Raw genomic sequence first — 19,367 nt, 5'->3', positions numbered from 1 at the left:
GACAGTCTATCCATTTCTGGGTTGACCTGCGCCTTCTCTAGAGGGAGAGACTTGGAGACTCCTGTGGATCCCCAGGGGGAAGGCCTGGACAGTCAGGAGAAAATGGTAATTTGGGGCCTACTCATTCCCCCCAGCGGGTGGTGAAAGAAAAGTGGCTTCTCGCAGTCTGGGTGCGGTACCAGCCAGCTGCGAAGGCAGCGACTACGCAGCTCCTACACACGCAGGAAAGGGCGCTGCTTGGGGCCCGAACGCCGGGAGGCGGAGCTGGGGTAGTGGCGGGCTCTGTCGATGGGCTCCCGTGCAGAGGGGGTGTGGCGAGGCCGCCTTGTCTCCAAAAACAGCGCGCTGATTGGCTTTGGGAGCCCTATTTCTAAGCTTCAGCTCCGCCTCCCGAGTCAGTAGGGAGGCTGGAGACTCAGAGCGGCTCCTGATTGGCTCAGACACCACAGGGATGGAATCAGGATAGCGCCCTTCCCTGACTTCACCACTTCGCCGCCACTTCCTCTCCTCCCCGCGGGCCTCCTGGCTCACCCGGCATGCCAGAACACCTGACATCCCCAGAGGCCTGCCTGCCCCAGGAGTCTGCTGTCCCATCACCTCTCTTTCCTGTCCCTCGCCCCCACCAGGGGTGCCTCACGTTCTCACATTTGACCTGATCCCTGCGCAGTTCGAGGAGAGCAGGAGGGTTCACGGCTGGGACCTGGGAGACAGAGCGGTTTCCCAGAGAGGGAATCTCTGCGTCTCTGCATATCCCACAAAGGAGATTGCCGAGACAGGCGATTTCATCGAAGTCGACCTCGGTTGGGAGAAGGAATGTGCGTGTAGGCACCTTGGTTTTCCAACTTCTGACCTTCTCTGCCCCTAGCTATCCCCAGCCCCAGTGTTCATGCTCCGACAAGCACAGTCTTTTGCAGGCCTCACTGAGGGTCACTGCTGCAGAGTGAGGAGGCTCCCGTTTTGGAGCCAGGGGGTACTGAGGTCGAACTGCCCGAGAGCGCGCAGGAGCCCTCTGACCAACAGTCTCAGGATGGCACAAAAGGAGACAGGGCAGCGTGAGATACCTCTGCTGGCCTCCAGGGGGCAGCATCTACCAGGGGAAGGGTCTCCATGGCCCAAGCCACTAGCATTTCTGCTGCCTGGTTGGCCCAAGGCAGCGAGACTCCTCCCGCGCCCCCTTCAGGCTAAAGCAACCCGAGAGACTTTCCCTTCAGCCTAGAAACATCCTGTCCCGGGGCTTACATGGGTCCTTGAGACACTGGGCTGAAACTCCCAACTTCTGGCTGATACCACTGCCCTCCAACTTCTCCCTCATTTCTTCCCTTTGCTGATGACACGCTCTGGCCTCACAGAGCAGACGCATCAGGGGGTCACTCCTTGCGGGGGGGTGGTAGGGTGGGGGGAGCTGTCAGTGTCCTCATTTCAGGCTCACATCTGTGCCTGGTACCTGGGTCCCTGTCCTTCCTAGTGTCATACAGGAAGGACTTGGAGGCATCCTTATGGGTAGTGACAGTGCCCGAGGATGCTAAGGGACCTCCGTCCTTGAAGGACACATCACTCCATTTCTACACCTCTGTGCCCTCAACTTGTCCCGAAGTTATTTCTTTTCCTTTTTTTTTTTTTTTGGCCGCCCTATGGCATATGGAATTTCCAGGCTAGGAATCAGATCTGAGCTGCACTTGCAACCTACACTGCAGCTGCAGTACCAGATCCTTTAACCCACTGTGCCTAGCCGGGTATGGAACCTGCATCCTGGTGCTGCAAAGACACAGCCCATCTCTCTCTCTCTCTTTTTTTTTTTTTTTTTTTTTTTGCTTTTTTTTTTCCTTTTTAGGGCTGCACCCAGGGAATATGGATGTTCCCAGGCTAGGGGTGGAATTGGAACTACAGCTGCTGGCCTACACCACAGCCACAGCAACTTGGGATCCTTAACCCACTGATCAAGGCCAGAGATCAAACCTGCATCCTCATGAATACCATTCCAGTTCGTTTCCACTGTGCCATAAGGGGAACTCGAACATTCTATTTGCAGTAACCTCAGACTGAAGTTCAGTATTTTTCCAAGGCAGTTAGAGGGTGCGTTGTCTGTAGAGAATTTTAAAATGATACTAAGGCGTTCCTGTTGTGCTTCAGTGGATTATGGACCTGACTAGTCCATAGTCCATAATGAGGATGTGGGTGTGATCCCTGGTTTCACTCAGTGGGTTAAGGATCTGAGGTGTTGCTGTGGCTGTGGTGTAGGCTGGCAGCTGCAGCTCAGATTTGACCCCTAGGCCTGGGAACCTCCATATGCCAAGGGTTCGGCCCTAAAAAGCAATTAACAAACTAACAGTATCATGTAATACCAGTCCATACTCAAATTTCCCCGTTGTCTCAAAGGTATTTTGTGCCAGTTTTGTTTGAAAAAAGGTCTAAACAAGGTTTGAAAAAAAGTAGTTACTACCTTTTTACCCTCTATTCTAGCTTTCAAGCTTTAGTAATAATATCTTTTAATTTTGCTTCAAAAACCTGAGTGATTACACGCATTTCAGAGGAATTTTGAGTACATGTTCTGTAAAAGCCGAAGCCAAAGTAAAAATTAGTTCCAAATATGACCTTCCCTCAATATTATGATTATCCAGACTATTTACTGGAGTGCAGAACTCAGATGACGGGCCAAGAATCTCAATTCTTGAAAATCCAAGGAAAAGAAATACTTGTAATCCCCAGAGTAGATTGCTTCAGAGTTCATAAAAATGTGCTACATTGTCAAAAATATGTTAATAAAAAGGAATAATCAAATATGCTCTAATCCTCATATTAAGAAAGAACAATATAAGGAAGTTTGCAATTGGGAAACATGGTTATTTCAAGAATGTAATTTGCAATCATTAAGAGACATGTAATCATCAGTTCTTATTGTTCAAATCCAAGATCTACAGTATGTGCTGCAGCTCGTCAAACTGTTTACTAATATTGCCTTAGATTGCAGTGTCCACAAAGATTTATGCAGGATTATTTTTTCCCCCTTTTTTTGGCGCCCTGCATCATGTGGAGTTCCCAGGCCAGGGATCAGATCTGAGCCACTGTTGTGACCTATACCGAAGCTGTGACAACACTGGATCCTTAACCCACTGTGGCAGGCTGGGGAATCGAACCTGCATCCCAGGGCCTGAGACAACACTGATCCCATTGCACCACAGAGAGAACTCCTATGCAGGATTTTTAACAGGTGTTTTGACTTGGGTTCAGGGTGAGGTAGCAGAGCTGAGAAGAAAACACTCTGTGCTGAGAATGAAGAGATAAAAATATTGCCATACTCTCGATTTTTAACCAGATACATGACTTTAGCAAAGTCGACCATTATTTGCGTCAGCATCCTTCTCTAAAGCGCGTTAAAAACACTTGCCCCATTCAGGTCACAGGGCGCAAGCTTTCTTTGGAAGGTGAAATTTCTTTAATGAGACCAATAACACTGTCCTCCCAAATCTACCATCTCTTTGCAAGGCTCTTTCAACAAATACAAGTGTTTTATAACTTACTCTTTTCCTTTCCTTTCCTTTCCTTTGCAAAGACTATAGACACACATGTTTAATCCGAATTTAAAAGAAAAGCTCCTAAGGGTAGGGGCTAATCAGGGGGCTAATCAGAGAAGGGAGGGGATGCCGAAACCAGGGAGGAACAAGCAAGACTCCGTAGTGTGGCCTTGCGGCAGGGTCCTGGGTCCTCCTCAAAGACACACATAACAATCTTTGAATTCTTCTGCAGAACTAAAATCCCCAACAAATGAAAGCTGCTAACTGCTCGAGGAAGCATTCTTCTTCATTCCAGAAAGGAGGACCACCAGAACCAGCCCTGGGGCCAGTACACACACACTTTGAAGAATGCAAGCTTGCATCCCCCCATCCTTATCTGTGGCCCTATTTTTCACTTCCATATTGTAAGACCATCTCTGGTTCCCTCCGAAGGAGGACACAGACTTGAAGCCATTCGCCCCCAGTGGCTGCCTTTGCCTGGCCAAGCAATAAACTATCTTTTTCTCCTTCACCCCAAACTCTGTGGACAGAGGCCGAGTTTCGGCAACAGAGGGAGCCATGGCCCTTTCAGGCTGGACCCGGGTCACTCTTTCCAGTCAGGGCCACATCCAAGTGGATTTCACCACTCTCTCCACACACTGATTGAAATACAGGACTGTGATGCTTGCAGCAACTTCAGAGACACCCACAGTCCTCATTTCAAAGTGCAGCCAAGTCCTCTGCTCTTTCCTGAAGGTCACAAGCAGGATGGTGTTTCACTGGACTTTTGGAAATACTTTCATCTGTTTCTCTCTCCCCCTTTTCTTTCACCATCAATTTTCTCTTCTCTCCCCCTCTTTCCCTCCCCCTCCGTTCTTTTCCCTTTCCTCCCTTTTTCTCAAAGTAGCTGTAGAAAAACAAACAGCTGGCTCTTGTCCAGCTCTCTCAGAAGAGTCCTGAAGGAGCAGATGAATGTTCCTGACAATCCAGTGTCCTTTTCCAATTCATCCTTTCTCTGAAAAAAAATTTTTTTTTTTTTTTTTTTTTTTTGTCTTTTTAGGGCTGTACCCGTGGCACATGGAGGCTCCCAGGCTAGAGGTCGAACTGGAGCTGTAGCTGCCAGCCTACACCACAGCCACACCAACACGGGATCCAAGCCACATCTTCGACCTACACCACAGCTCATGGCAACACCGGATCTTTAACCCACTGGGCAAGGTCAGGAATCGAACCACGTCCTCATGGATACTAGTCGGGTTCATTAACCACTGAACCATGACAGGAACTCCTTTTTCTTTCTCTGAAATTTTAATTATACACCATCCTGTAGGAGAGTGCCTTGTGTAAGTTAATAACCTGCCAATGCAATGCATTCGCTTGCTTTCAGCTTGAACCCATCTCTTTAACAAGATTGAGCTCTGCTGGTAATAGGTGCAGAAATCATCAGCCAGGCTCTGATCTGGGGAAGCTGAGCCAGAAGCCGCTGGGAGAGGAGGCACACTGAAGCGAAGGGGACCTTTGCAAAGTCACTGTCCAAGGCTGCCAGCTCAGGTGGCGTGGGGCTGTCACCTGCTTCTGCAAACCCGGGGATCATTTCAGAACACCTCAGAGCTTTTTTTCACGAGGTTCAAAAGTCAGACACAAAGAGTCCCTCTCCTAGTTCTTTCCCTGACTGCCACCTTACAAATGACCATCAAGGAGTCTCTTGGGTTTTGATGAGATTTTTATATTTTGGCGTCTACAGGCAAAGCCGCCTTGATCCTTGTATAATCTCCTGGGCTCTTCTTTGTTCCCTTAATTTAGGATTGCAGTGGCCTGTGCTTTGTGTGCCTCTCTCTTGTTAAATAACCCATTAGTCAGTTAAGAAATATATATATATATTTTTTAAAAAATTAAAAGAAATATATATTTCTGGAGTTCCCGTCGTGGCGCAGTGGTTAACGAATCCGACTAGGAACCATGAGGTTGCGGGTTCGGTCCCTGGCCTTGCTCAGTGGGTTAACGATCCGGCGTTGCCGTGAGCTGTGGTGTAGGTTGCAGACGCGGCTCGGATCCCGCGTTGCTGTGGCTCTGGCGTAGGCCGGTGGCTGCAGCTCCGATTCAACCCCTAGCCTGGGAACCTCCATATGCCGCGGGAGCGGCCCAAGAAATAGCAACAACAACAACAACAAAAGAAAAAGACAAAAGACAAAAAAAAAAAAAAAAAAAAAAAAGAAATATATATTTCTAATTTTGTAATGATTTTTATTTTTTCCATCATAGCTAGTTTACAGTGTTCTGTCAATTTTCTACTGTACAGCAAGGTGACCCAGTCACACATACATGTATACATTCTTTTTTTCTCACATTATCATGCTCCATCATAAGTGACCAGATAGAGTTCCCAATGCTATACAGCACGATCTCATTGCTTATCCACTCTAAAGGCAATAGTTTGTATCTATTAACTCCAAATTCCCAATCCATCCCACTCCATCCCCTCCCCCTAAGAAATATTTATCCTTTGCTTTCCATCGTTTCCCTGTGTAAGTTTTATTGGAGGTCAACCATGTTTGCTAAATATTTGATAACATAGCTTCAAACTCGATAAGCTTGCTGCAGGTTGCTTTTTCCCACTCCCATCTACTTTTTAATTTTTCTAAAATCAAGTAACTTTTTTTCTTATTTTAAAAACTATAGGGAGTTCTCGTTGTGGCTCAGTGGTTAATGAGCCTGACTAGGTAGGATCCATGAGGAAGCGGGTTCAAACCCTGGCCTTGCTCAGTGGGTTAAGGATCCAGCATTGCCATGAGCTGCTGTGGTGTAGGTCACAGACTCGGCTCGGATCCTGTGTTGCTGAGGCTGTGGCATAGGCCAGTAGTTGTAGCTCTGATTTGACCCCTAGCCTGGGAACTTCCATATGCCATGGATGTGCAAAATAGACAAAATAAATAAATAAAAACTATAAAGTATAGGAATATGGGATTAGCAGATACAAACTATATATATAAAATAGATAAGCAACAAGGATATACTGTATAGCAGAGGGAATTATACCCAATATCTTGTATTAACTTATAATGGAATCTAATCTGCAAAAAAAGAATCCCTATGTTGTATACCTGAAACTAATACAATATTGTAGATGAACAGTACTTCAATTATAAAAAAATTTTTAAGACCCCAAAGAGTATTTTTTTTTTGCCCCGAGGCACGTACAGTTCCTGGGCCAGGGATCAGTTCCTAGCCAGTATGCTGACCTCCAGTTGGACTATTTAATTTTTTTTTTTTTTTTTTTTTTTTTTTTTTTGTCTTTTTGCCTTTTCTTGGGCTGCTCCCGCGGCTCATGGAGGTTTCCAGGCTTGGGGTCCAATCGGAGCTGCAGCCACCGGCCTTCGCCAGAGCCACAGCAATGCGGGATCCAAGCCGTGCCTGCAACCTACACCACAGCTCACGGCAACGCCGGATCCCCAACTCACTGAGCAAGGCCAGAGATCGAACCCGCAACCTCACGGTTCCTAGTCGGATTTGTCAACCACTGCGCCGTGACGGGAACTCCAGGATTATTTAAATTTAAAGTAATTATTAATCTAATTGAATATATAGCTACCATCTTTCTACTTGTTTTTAGTTTGTTCCATCTATTCTTTATTATATTTTTCTTTATTCTTATCTTCTAATAGGTTTAGTATGTAAAAAGAATGCATTTGTTCTACACATATACTACCTTTTAAAAAATGAGGGAGTCTCCATTGTGGCTCAGCAGTAACAAACCCAACTAGTACCATGAGGATTGGGATTTAATCCCTGGCCTTGAGCAGTGGGTTAAGGATCCAGCGTTGCCCTGAGCTCTGGTATAGGTTGCAAACTGGGCTTGGATCCTGCGTTGCTGTGGCTGTGGCATAGGCCAGCAGCTCTAGCTCTGATTTGACCCCTAGCCTGGGAGCTTCCATATGCAAAGGGTGAGGCCCTAAAAAACAACAAAACAAAACAATGTAGGTTGAAACTTTGGCTCAGAGCTGACCCTTGGCTCGCGACCCTGGCTGGGGAACTCCATATGCCATGGAATGGCCAAAAAAGACAAAATAAACATTATGCTGAATGAAAGAAGCCAGAAACAAAAGCATACATAGTGTAGGATTCCATTTACATGGAACCTTAGATAAAATTTTAATCTATAGTGACGGAAAGCAGATCAGGGCTTACTGCAGCTCCAAGAGGGGTAAATTATCTGAAGAAAGGCATAAGACGACATTTTAGGGGTGATGAAAATGTTCTAGAGCTGAATTGTTTCATGGGCACATACATTCGTCAAAACCTAGCAAAATATATACTTAAAAATGGGTGCATTTGATTGTATATAAATTATATTTCAATAAAGTTGTTTTTTAAGTTAGCCTATAATACTTATTAAATATATGCAGTAAACAAAATCAAGTTTTAGTTTATAGTTTGGACTTTAGGGAAAAAAAGGAGAAGAAAGAAAAAGGCAGGAGTAGAAAAATGGAATACAGTTCAATTTCGGGCAGTTCTGAAATTATGAAATGAGGAGAGGGAAATAGTTATTTAATTTCTTTATTTTTATTTGAAGGATCTTTTGTGTAATCAGAAATACAAAACCATTGTAATTATTTTTGCCCTCAGAATTTCCTTTCCCCTGAGTAACATTGTGGACGAATTTCATTTCATAGGCATTTGTACCGATTTTCATATAAATACATATATTTTGGGGAAAATTTTTCTTTGCCAATTTCCAATGCAGAAATTAGACAATACTTGGCATAGAAAATTATGCGGTTGGACAGTTTTCTTTAATTTTCACGCCAAAAGACCAGAATCTCTCATAGTCAACAAGCTCTCCTAATTTCATCAGCAGTCTTGCGGAATGCAGAATTTGGCACCAGAAAACCACATTATTCCACTGACAATTAGATAATATGGTTATGTCCCTAGAAAGCACGAATATTAAACACCAGAAACAATTTAACTGGGGATTATGACTTTCCTCAGCAGCACATGTATTTTTTCCTATTATCTACTCCCCTACTTTTCTCCCAAGCTAATTTTCTATCCCTTAGGTCAATCTTTTCAAGACACTCAATTAGCTTGAAAGCTTAATATTCTTCAAAGCCTTATTTTTCTATTTACTATAAAACAACACGGGATTTGGGGATGTTGATTCAGACATCTCAGCACTTTCTGTTTTTCACAAGTTTTAAAATGGAAAAAAAGTATGTTTGGGTACAATTTTGGTTATCTATTTTTAATCTTTTTTTTTGCTTTTTAGGGCCACATCCTAAATGCATATGAAAGTTCCCAGGCTAGGGGTCAAATCGGAGCTGCAGGAGCCTGTCTACACCACAGCAACACAGGATCCTAGCCACAGCTGCGACCTACACCACAGCTCACGGCAACACCAGATCCCTGACCCACTGAGTGAGTCCAGGGATGGAACCCCGGTCCTCACGGATACTAGCCGGATTCGTTTCTGTTGCACCTCAATGGGAACTCCCCACTTTTGGTTATCTAGATCACAGCAGGTTTCAGGCAAATAATAAAAATCCGTTTCACCAGAATCATGGAAGAAAGCAAGTCCTTTACTTTACCTCCAAGGATTTACTTAATGAATGAATTTTACTGAATGAATGCATTTAATGAGTGAATCAATGGCAATTATCAGCAGGGATGGGTTTTTTTGTGTATGTCTTTTTAGGGCCACACTCTGAGGCATGTGGAGATTCCCATGCTAGGGGCCCACGCCACAGCGAAGCAGGATCCGAGCGAGTCTGCGACTTACACCCCAGGTCACAGCAATGCCGGATCCTTAACCCACTGAGCAAGCCCAGAGATCGAACCTGAGTCCTCATAGATTCTAATCAGTTTCTTAATCACTGAGCCACAACAGGAACTCCTCTTTATTTATTTTTTCACTGCGGCACTTCCTGCATATGGAAGTTCTCAGGCTATGGCTGGAATCTGAGCTACAGCTGCCAGCCTACGCCACCCCACAGCAACACAGGATCCGAGCCGTGTCTGCGAGCACAGCTCATGGCAATGCCTGATCATCAATCCACTGAGCAAGACTGAGCCACAACAGGAACTCCAACAATTGACTTACTCTGGTTCTCATAGGCGAGTCCAATGCGACAGAACACGGCTGCCTTTGGAGACAGAAGGATCAGGTGTGAATCCTTACTGTTTTCCAAATTCCTATGGAACCGTGAAAAATCTTCACCTGAGTTTCTTCCATATGTAAATGCATAAAATATACGTACTTAATACAGTGAGTTCCAGGATGAATAAAGGTATTATTCAAGTTTTCAGAACCAAGTGTGTTGCTGGAAAATTCTTAGGAGAGGGCCAGATGGGAAAGAACACACTGTCTACTTGATTTCCCTCTAAATTCAGCCCACGGCCTCAGGTCCCCACTTCCTGGCTACTCCCCACCCCCTACCCCATCTCACCGCTTCAGGCCAAGGCAAAGAAGAAAATCACACCTAAATGAGATTTTCTGTTCTTCTAGGCAATCAGTAACAGTTGCTGGGATTTGGCTTTAAAACCTGCTAGTTAACTATCTCTGGTTTAAGGGGTTTTCCTCTGGAAGGTGTTTCCACCTAGAGTTTAGACCGACTGCAACTGACCTGGGGAGACCTAAGCAGCTAATTTATTCAGCGTTTCCAGGCAAGGCAACGTCCGTTTTGCAGACCTTGGGCCCCTCATCACAGGCCGCCTGCTTTGCATAGTGCCCACAGGTATAAGATGCCCTTGTCACCCCCAATCAGGTGAGGAGGGGGCCCGCATTCATACCACCACACATTCTTGGAGGATGGCATCACCAGGACAACAATATTCTCATACATCCTTGGGCACCAGGGAGAAAGAGAAACACATTTTTTAGGCTGGCATAGCCACACCAGTGGTGACTTTGAAACTGACAGCACCAATGGCCTGAACCTAGCCAGAACCCGGATTGGAACCTGAACGCACAGGCTGGGACTCGAACCCAGCCTAAACCCAGCCTGGGACGTGAACCCATGGCTTTAAATTAGAATCACTCACCCAGAGTCTGGACTCACTGAGCTTCGGGTTCTTCATGCCTCCACGCAGAAGGAATTCAGCGAGAGACAAAGAGATAGCAAGAAGTAGACTTGTTAAGATAGGACGCTCATAAGAGATGCAAGCCGGCAGGCACGGAAGCTCTGCCCCAGGATCCGGTGGGCTACAGTTTTATCAGCCAAGGGGCGTGGTGGTGGGAAAAGCCCACCTCTTCCTTTCTGGGAGTGGAAGCTCCTCCTCAGTATCCGGTAAGGTGTGTATTCAAATCAGCTGAAGGGCGGTCCTCAAACTCCTGCCCGTGGTCTGAATCTGAAGGGAGGCCTCATCCCACCCCCACCCAATGACCTGAGGCAATTCTCACACCTTCACTCATCAAGCAAGCCTGCCTTTTTCTGACAGCTTTCTCTCTCTCTCTCTTTTTTTTTTGTCTTTTTGTTATTTCTTTGGGCCCGGTCCCGCAGCATGTGGAGATTCCCAGGCTAGGGGTCTAATCGGAGCTGTAGTCTCCGGCCTGCGCCAGAGCCACAGCAACGCGGGATCCGAGCCACGTCTGCGACCTACACCACAGCTCATGGCAATATCGGATCCTTAACCCACTGAGCAAGGCCAGGGATCGAACCCGCAACCTCATGGTTCCTAGTTGGATTCTTAACCACTACGCCATGACGGGAACTCCTCTGATGGCTTTCTTGAACTTCCTGTGGTCTCCCAACGTCCCCTAGGTTTCCCTCTTTATCTATGGTCCCTTATTGGGACATCTGCAACTACCTGTGCCTACTCTATCCCTATCAACTTCAGAACCCGGCTGGGTTGCCTCGCCCCAGCAGAAGCCAGAAATGAGTATCTTGCCACTCACTTCCCCAACCATGGTTCCCATACGGACCCTTCCCCCATTTTCAAAACGCAGTCCTGAGTCCTGCAAACTAGCACATCCTGTGTGCAAGAACCAGGTACAGAAAGGTTGGTTGAGGGAGCTCCCTGGTGGGCTAGTGGTGAAGATTTCGGTGCTTTCACCACTGTCTGGGTTCAGTCCCTGACCTGAGCAGTGAGATCCTGCTTCAGGCTGTGGCATGCCCGGCTCCTCCTCCCCCCATCCCACAAAAGATTGCTTCATATCATATTTCACCATGTAACAGTAACCCTTGCCTCCCTGGGGTCACAGAGGACACAGAGGGTAGATCCTGGGGGTTACCCAGGATTGTGCCAGGACTAATACATGGATGGCCTCCTGCCCTAGGCACTGCCTGTCTCACCCTATTCCCCCAGTGCCACCGGGAGGGCGTTTAATTAACTTTTCCACTTAACTCGCTTGCCTGGTTTCACCTACTCTCCCGGTAGCCAGAGTGACCTACCTGCAATGCAAACCGCTTCCTGCTACTTCCTCTGCGAGGTTCTTTGGTATCGCCTTCCTCCCTCTCCACCCCCTTCCCACCCCCCACATCCCTACCCTTAAGGTTCACCACCTGCATGACCCCGCTTCCACCAGCTTTCCCAGACCTGAAAATCCAGAATGGTTTTCATTTCCTCGGAGCTGGAGCCATATTCTCTGGGTGGAGGCCTGGAAGGACATCAATGACCCTGGGACTGGGCAAGGGAAGCTTTAAAGCTCCCTTTGTGGAGTTCCTGCTGTGGCTCAGCGGGAGCAAACCTGACTAGCATCCATGAGGATGCGGGTTCAGTCCCTGGCCTCACTCAGTGGGTGAAGGATCCGGTGTTGCCCTGAGCTTCGGTACAGGTGGCAGAGGCGTTGCTGTGGCTGTGGTGTAGGCCAGCAGCTGTAGCTAGCCCTACCTGGGAACCTCATATGCCTTGGGTGCAGCCTTAAAAATACCAACCCTCCGCCCCCAAAAAAACTCCCTCAGTAATTCTAAGGCACAGACAGGGAGGAAAACATGGTAATTAAAACCCTTTGTATTTAGAGATTAAAAAATAAATCAGGGAAGTTATCAGATTCATCCAAGGTCACACATCACAGGCCTTGCTTTAACTTTTTTTTTTTTTTTTTTTGTGAAAATGACTTCCAAATCTCCCTTTGAATTTCACTCTATAAGAGCAGTAACCACTTTTCAAATTTGATTATTATTTTGAAATGGCACTGAGCTGGGGACACGAAGGAAAAGTCCTGTCCCCGTCTGTGTGTCACTCGCCCTTATTCAGAATGAAACTCCAGTCAGCTCCTGCAAGTTGTCCTTTTTGTCTGAGATTATCAGTACAAGACTTTTGAAATCTATTTGTTCAAAATTTCTCCATGAAAAGCTACTTTGGGGAAGGCAGAACCCAGGAATAACTTAGTGAGTAGAGCAGTAATGTTCCCTATTTTGTCTTTTTTAAAGCATTTTTTTAGGGCCGCACCCGCAGCATGTGGAGGTTCCCAGGCTAGAGGTCGAATCTGAACTATAGCTGCCGGTTTACGCCACAGCCACAGCAACACCAGATCTGAGCCGCATCTGTGATCTATACCGCAGCTCACGGCAACGCTGGATCCTTAACCCACTGAGTGAAGCCAGGGGTTGAACCTGTGTCCTCCTGGATGCTAGTCAGATTCGTTTCCACTGAGCCAAAATGGAAACTCCCAATGTTCCTTATTTTGAAAGTGTTATTGGGGCAAAATAAAATCTATGTAGCTTTTAAGATAAAGCTTTGTTAAAATCTTTCAGCTCAGTTCAAAGCATGGCTTTATTTCCGGCCTTTCCTTTAGTTTGAGTTTCCCTCTTTCTCCCTGTCATGCCCCATAGCCCTCAAAAACGAGCCTCTCAATGCTTCAGTCACAGCTGACAATTTATACAGGGTCCCTGTGCCCAGACTATAGGATGTGTGGTGGTTGGAGGATTCCTTGGAATCTCCAGAAAATGATGATAGTTTTCTGACCCCTCCCTACCCCAGCACAGTACGGCTAAAATCGCAGCCAAAGGGTGGGATCTGTAACTAAGGACCACCAGGAGTCAGTTTCAAACCGCTCCCTTGACAATTAAGTTATCAATCTTAAGGTAAAACCAAAGGTCCTGGCCCAAGCACTTTATTTATTTTTAATTTTATTGGAGCATAGTTGACTTACAATATTGTGTTAATTTCACGTATACTACAAAAGTGAATCAGTTATATGTACACATATCCTTTTATCCACATAGGTTATTACAGAACATTGAGTAAACCTCCCTGGGCTATACAGTTAGGACCTTGTTAGTTATCTATTTTATATAAAGTGTATGTCTGTGTTAAGCCAGAGCCCTTTAACTAGATAAATGAAATCATACCAAGGAAAGGAAAAGAGGCAAGACACCAAAATGTAAATGGCTGCAAGAACTGTGATTTAGCTACTCACTTTATAAAAACCTTGTGATTTTTTTCCTCTTTGGAATTATTAAGCTCTGAGGATATACATTTAACCGTAGTCACAAAAACTGAGAAGATGTTCAGGCTAAATATGCATGGTGATAGTTTATATGATTAATGTAAGTAGAACTAGAGGTTACAGCTTGTTTCTGAGTCTGGGGGTGTTTGTATACATATGTAGTTTGCTGCCCTCTACTGGGGATCAAAAGAATGATCTGCCGCTTCAGCTTCATCTCAATGGAAAAACCTCCTCATGATGGAATTTTTTTTTTTTTTGTCTTTTTAGGGCCACACTCATGGCATGTGGAAGTTCCCAGGCTAGGGGGCGAATCGGAGCTTCAGCTGCCAGCCTATGCCACAGCTACAGCTACAGCAACTTGGGATCTGAGCCACATCTGTGATCTATGCCTCCGCTCATGGAAACACCAGATCATTAACCCACTGAGTGTGGCCAGGGATTGAACTCTCATTCTCATTGACACTAGTCGAACCCTGCTGAGCCACATAGGGAACTCCCTCCCTCGTCCTCTTTTTATAAGGCCACCAATCCTACTGGATTAGCACCCCATCCTTGTTAACCTAATTTAACCTTAATCCCACCTAGAAGCCCTGTCTCCAATTAGGGTCCTGTGGAGGTCCAGGCTTCCACACATGAATTTGGGAGGGACACCATTTAGTCCATAGCCTCCCCCTGTACATTTAGGTAGCACTTTCTCCTTTCTCAGGCTGAATGTATTGGAATCACCTGTTTCCTTACCTGTACCTCCAGTCCCTGGCGTGGCGCAGGTTTAATTTGTGGCCCGGGAACCTCTCTGCAGGCTCTGTGCTCAGCCAAAAAGGAAAAAGGTAGGGTAAATAATTTAACAAATGATACCACGAAATCAATGACCCTTTGATATTGATCATATACTCAATAATCAGTTAAAATGAAGCACAAAAAGGACACTGCATTCAGGCCTGTACAAAATTTTATTGTACTTTGAATAAGAAGCATGTAACAAAATTTAGAGCATGATAAGGATGAAATATCTCAAATTATGTTCCTTAACAACGAAGCATTAAGTACAGTACACAAAGACCGTTTATAATATTTTAAAGTCTGCTAAAAATATCAAGACATCCTAGGATCTGTGGAGTTGCCTTTCCTGTCAACTAGAGCACTGATGCCCATTAGCTTTGCTACAATAAAAGTTAACATATATGAACATACACAGATAATAAGTGAAATGGAAAATGAAAGCATGCAACGAACATTCCACTTAATAAGCAAGTATGAAGAAGAAAGTCTTTTTAGTTCTTCTGAACTTGACTCCTCTGAACATCCTGACCAGGTACAGTGAAACTTTTTCTTCCAGAACGTTTTTAATGTTACATATTTTGACCCCTCCTGATGTCATCAATGCTCTTTCTTAGCATCATCATTCATCAAATGATTTGCAAATTTGCCGATGGGATAAGAAGCATATCCATCTCTTTCAGAGGTGATATTTAACACGCTGAATATTTAACTCCCATCAGCCCTGCTCAGGGAGCACAGACCCTGGAGCGGGTATGGCTCTGTGGTCTGTCCCCAACTGAACATCAGTCCTCACCTCCTTTCCCACGGCCAGCGGCACAGCTGGGCTAGTGCAGAAGCACGCGCTAGGAGATACGAAACAAATTCACACAGACAAGAAATCGAACTCAAATACTCTGCTGCCCGGAAGCTGAATGTGAAACTTTTCACAGTGACGGAAACTGACCGGCTGACAGGCGATGGTGGCTTTTTTAATATTCGACTTTTGATTAAAACGAATGGACTTATAAGAAACCCTTGAGATTTAGTTAATGCTACGAATCTAAAGGCTCCGAATAACCGCGGCGCCTTTACAATCAGTATACGTGACCTTTTATATTTTTCCTTAAGGAAAAAAACAATAATAAAAACACCGAGGTACTTTAGTTTCTTTTCAAGGGATTACTGTTGTTCTCTTCCTGAGATGCAAAGACCACGAAAGAACAGCACCATGCCCAGGCTGCTGAATGAGGCATCAGACGCTAATAGTTTGGTCCTTTTCTGAAGGGATCTCTTCCGACAATGACACTGAAACACAGCGAGGGGTCGCAGATGCCCGGGGGGCCAGGCTGCCCTTGGGTTCCAGGTTTTCCATGGTCTCCGTCTTTCCCGGGGAGACCAGGATCTCCGGGAGGACCTTCTTTGCTTATTCCAGGGGGGCCCTCTGGACCTGGGGCGGGACATTAGTAATACATATATTACCTCCTATATTAGGAATATATGAACAGAGGCGTTTGTTTTGGGTGCCAACACAACTGAATCTGTAAAACATTTCAACTGCAAAAATGACTCTCTTGAAAACTTTTCACATTTGCACCCACGTGAAAGGAGGTATTCTCTCACTAACTCGAAAACGATTATTTCCCTTGTACATATAGTTTCAGTTTCCACATCAAAATACATTGCCATTATCACAGTAAAACAGAAATAAACACACAAAGGTGTAAAGCACTAAATCTGTCAACCCTAACCTAATCAGTTTAGTTAGCATGCACAAACAAAGGAAACTTACCTCAAGACTTTGGTCTTTAAGGAGTTCCCGTTGTGGCACAGTGGAAATGAATCTGACTAGTATCCATGAGGATGTGGGTTCGATCCCTGCCCTCACTCAGTGGGTCAGTGATCTGGCGTTGCCACGGGCTGTGATGCAAGTCACAGATGCGGCTCAGATCCCACATTGCTATGTCTGTGGCGTAGGTTGGCAGTTGCAGCTCCAATCTGACCCCTAATCTGGGAACTTCCAAATGCTGTGGGTGTGGCCCTAAAAAAAAAGTCCTGTTATGGCACAGCAGAAATGAATCCGACTAGGAACCATGAGGTTGCGTTTGATCCCTGGCCTTGCTCAGTGGGTTAAGGATCCGGCATTGCCGTGAGCTGTGGTGTAGGTTGCAGATGCGGCTCGGATCCCACATGGCTGTGGCTGTGGTGTAGGCCAGCAGTTATAGCTCCGATTTGACCCCTAGCCTGGGAACTTCCATATGCCAAGGGTGCAGCTTCAAAAAGTAAAAAAATAAATACATTAAAAAAAAAAAACAGTAAAGATATTGGTCTTTTAAAGTTGATGACCCAAAATAACAAAAGCCAAATATTCAGGTTTTGAAGTGGAGCAGAGTGGGCCCCGGCATTTCCTGCCAGTAATACTTCCTGCTACTGCTACTACTAATAGACATTTAAATTTTTTTTTTTTTTTGTCTTTTTAGGGCCGTACCCACAGCATATGGAAGTCTAATCGGAGATACAACTGCTGGCCTACACCACAGCCATGGTGCCAGATCTTTTTTTTTTTAAATTTCTCCTGTCCTTTTAGGGTCACACCTGTGGTATATGGAGGCTCCCAGGCTAGGGGTCGAATCAGAGCTGTAGCCGCCAACCTACACCACAGCCATAGCAACATGGATCCAAGCTGTGTCTGCGACCTACACCACAGCTATGGCAATGCTGGATCCTTAACCCACTCAGCGAGGCCAGGGATCGAACCTTCGTCCTCTTGGATACTAGTCAAATTCGTTTCCGCTGAGTCACAGCTCCACAGCTCCGCAGCTCCATATCTGAGCCATATCTGTGACCGACAACACAGTTCACGGCAACACCTTAACCAACTAAGCAAGGCAAGGGATCGAACCTGTGTCCACCTGGATACTAGTTGGGTTCATTACAGCTGAGCCACTATGGGAACTCCCTAATAGACATTTACTCAGCATTTATCTGTAATTGTAGGCATTGTTCAAAATGTTTTACATAAAGAGTATTAAATAATTTGATCTACCCAAAAGCTTCAATCGATGATAACATCTAAAATAATAATGAGGAGAGGAGGCGTTTCCTTCGTAGCTCAGTGGTTAATGAACCCAACTAGGATCCATGAGGATGCGGGTTTGATCCCTGCCCTTGCTCAGTGGGTTAAGGATCGGGCGTTGCCATGAGCTGTGGTGCAGGTCACAGATGTGGCTTGGATCCTGTGTGGCTCTGGCTGTGGTGTAGGCCGGCAGCTGCAGCTTGGATTTGACCCTCAGCCTGGGAACTTCCATATGCTGTGGGTGTGGCCCTAAAAGGCAAAAAAGAACAATGACAGTGCACAAGTGTTGAAGACCTGACTGTGACGGTCATGCACTGTTCTGAAAGCTCTATGTGAATTAACTCGCCTCATCTTCCTTCAATGTCATGATGCAGAAGGCATCTCCTAACTGTTCTGGAAATGGGGAGGCTTAAAGAGTACAGCAGCAGAGGACGATTTAAGAACATTATTCTGCTTCCATGAGGATCTTACAGATTAAACTGTATGTGCCCTAGATAAGCAGGGAGACTGAAACCATCTGAGACCTCATCTGAGGAGCTGTGTTCCAAGATAAGCCAAAGAAAATCCTGAATGATTCATGAATGAAATACAGGAAAAACAATTCTTTTTTTTTTTTTTTTTTTTTTTGTCTTTTTGCTATTTCTTTGGGCCGCTCCCGCGGCATATGGAGGTTCCCAGGCTAGGGGTCCAATCGGAGCTGTAGCCACCGGCCTACGCCAGAGCCATAGCAACGTGGAATCCGAGCCGTGTCTGCGACCTACACCACAGCGCACAGCAACGCCAGATCGTTAACCCACTGAGCAAGGCCAGGGACCGAACCCGAAACCTCAGGGTTCCTAGTTGGATTCATTAACCACTGCGCCATGACGGGAACTCCAGGAAAAACACTTCTAATAGTTAGAGTTCAGGGTGTGGAATATGAATCCCCCCACCCCCCAAAAGAAAGAAACAAAGGTCTTGTTTTCAAATCTTTGGACACAGATTTATGATGATTTTCTTTCTTTCTTTCTTTTCCTTTTTAGGGCTGCACCCCTGGCATATGGAGATTCCCAGGCTAGGGGTCCAATTGGAGCTACAGCTGCCAACCTACACCAGAGCCACAGCAACTTGGGATCTGACCTGCACCACAACGCTGAATCCTTAACCCACTGAGTGAGGTCAGGGATCGAACCTGCAACCTCATGGTTCCTAGTTGGATTTGTTTCCGATGCGCCATGACGGGAACTCCTATGATGATTTTCTTCAAGCAAAATGGGCAGCAACACTTGTGAACACTTGCCAGTTCTTACCTGGTGGACCAGGAGGGCCTTGTTCTCCAGGGTACCCAAGCCCTTGGCTCCCCTTTGCCCCATTTCGTCCCGGTAGACCTGCAGAGAGTCAGAGAGGGGGCAGTAAGCTTACTTTTCCCATAAAATCACTTCCTCCGAGATTGTTTTCTTTCTCTCTCTTTTTTTTTTTTTTTTTTTTTTTTTTAGGGCTGCACCCATGGCGTATGGAGGTTCCCAGGTGAGGGGGCGAATTGGAGCTGTAGCCCCGGGCCCACCACAGCCACAGCAACTCCAGATCCGAGCTGTGTCTGCAACCTACACCACAGCTCAGGGCAACACCAGATCCTCAGCCCACTGATTGAGGACAGGGATCGAACCCAAGTCCTCAT

The 19,367-nt window shown here is 45.9% G+C and overlaps 1 protein-coding gene across 3 annotated transcripts in view; it reads right to left on the bottom strand.

Moving 5' to 3' along the window:
• Positions 14,810–19,367, bottom strand: part of COL21A1 (collagen type XXI alpha 1 chain) — a 194,189-nt gene continuing 189,631 nt past the window's right edge. For all 3 annotated transcript variants that reach the window (XM_013977769.1, XM_021098588.1, XM_021098589.1), the window contains 2 exons: positions 19,000–19,077; positions 14,810–16,084 (listed from right to left, as the gene is read on the bottom strand). In XM_013977769.1, coding sequence (XP_013833223.1) covers positions 15,897–16,084; positions 19,000–19,077 — 266 coding nt within the window. In that variant the 3' untranslated portion in view covers positions 14,810–15,896. The remainder of the gene's footprint in view (positions 16,085–18,999; positions 19,078–19,367) is intronic.

Source organism: Sus scrofa, chromosome 7 (genome assembly GCF_000003025.6).
Source record: "Sus scrofa isolate TJ Tabasco breed Duroc chromosome 7, Sscrofa11.1, whole genome shotgun sequence".
NCBI lineage: Eukaryota > Metazoa > Chordata > Mammalia > Artiodactyla > Suidae > Sus > Sus scrofa.
Note: the sequence above shows the minus strand (reverse complement) of the source record. Positions and strands in the feature narration are given on the sequence as shown.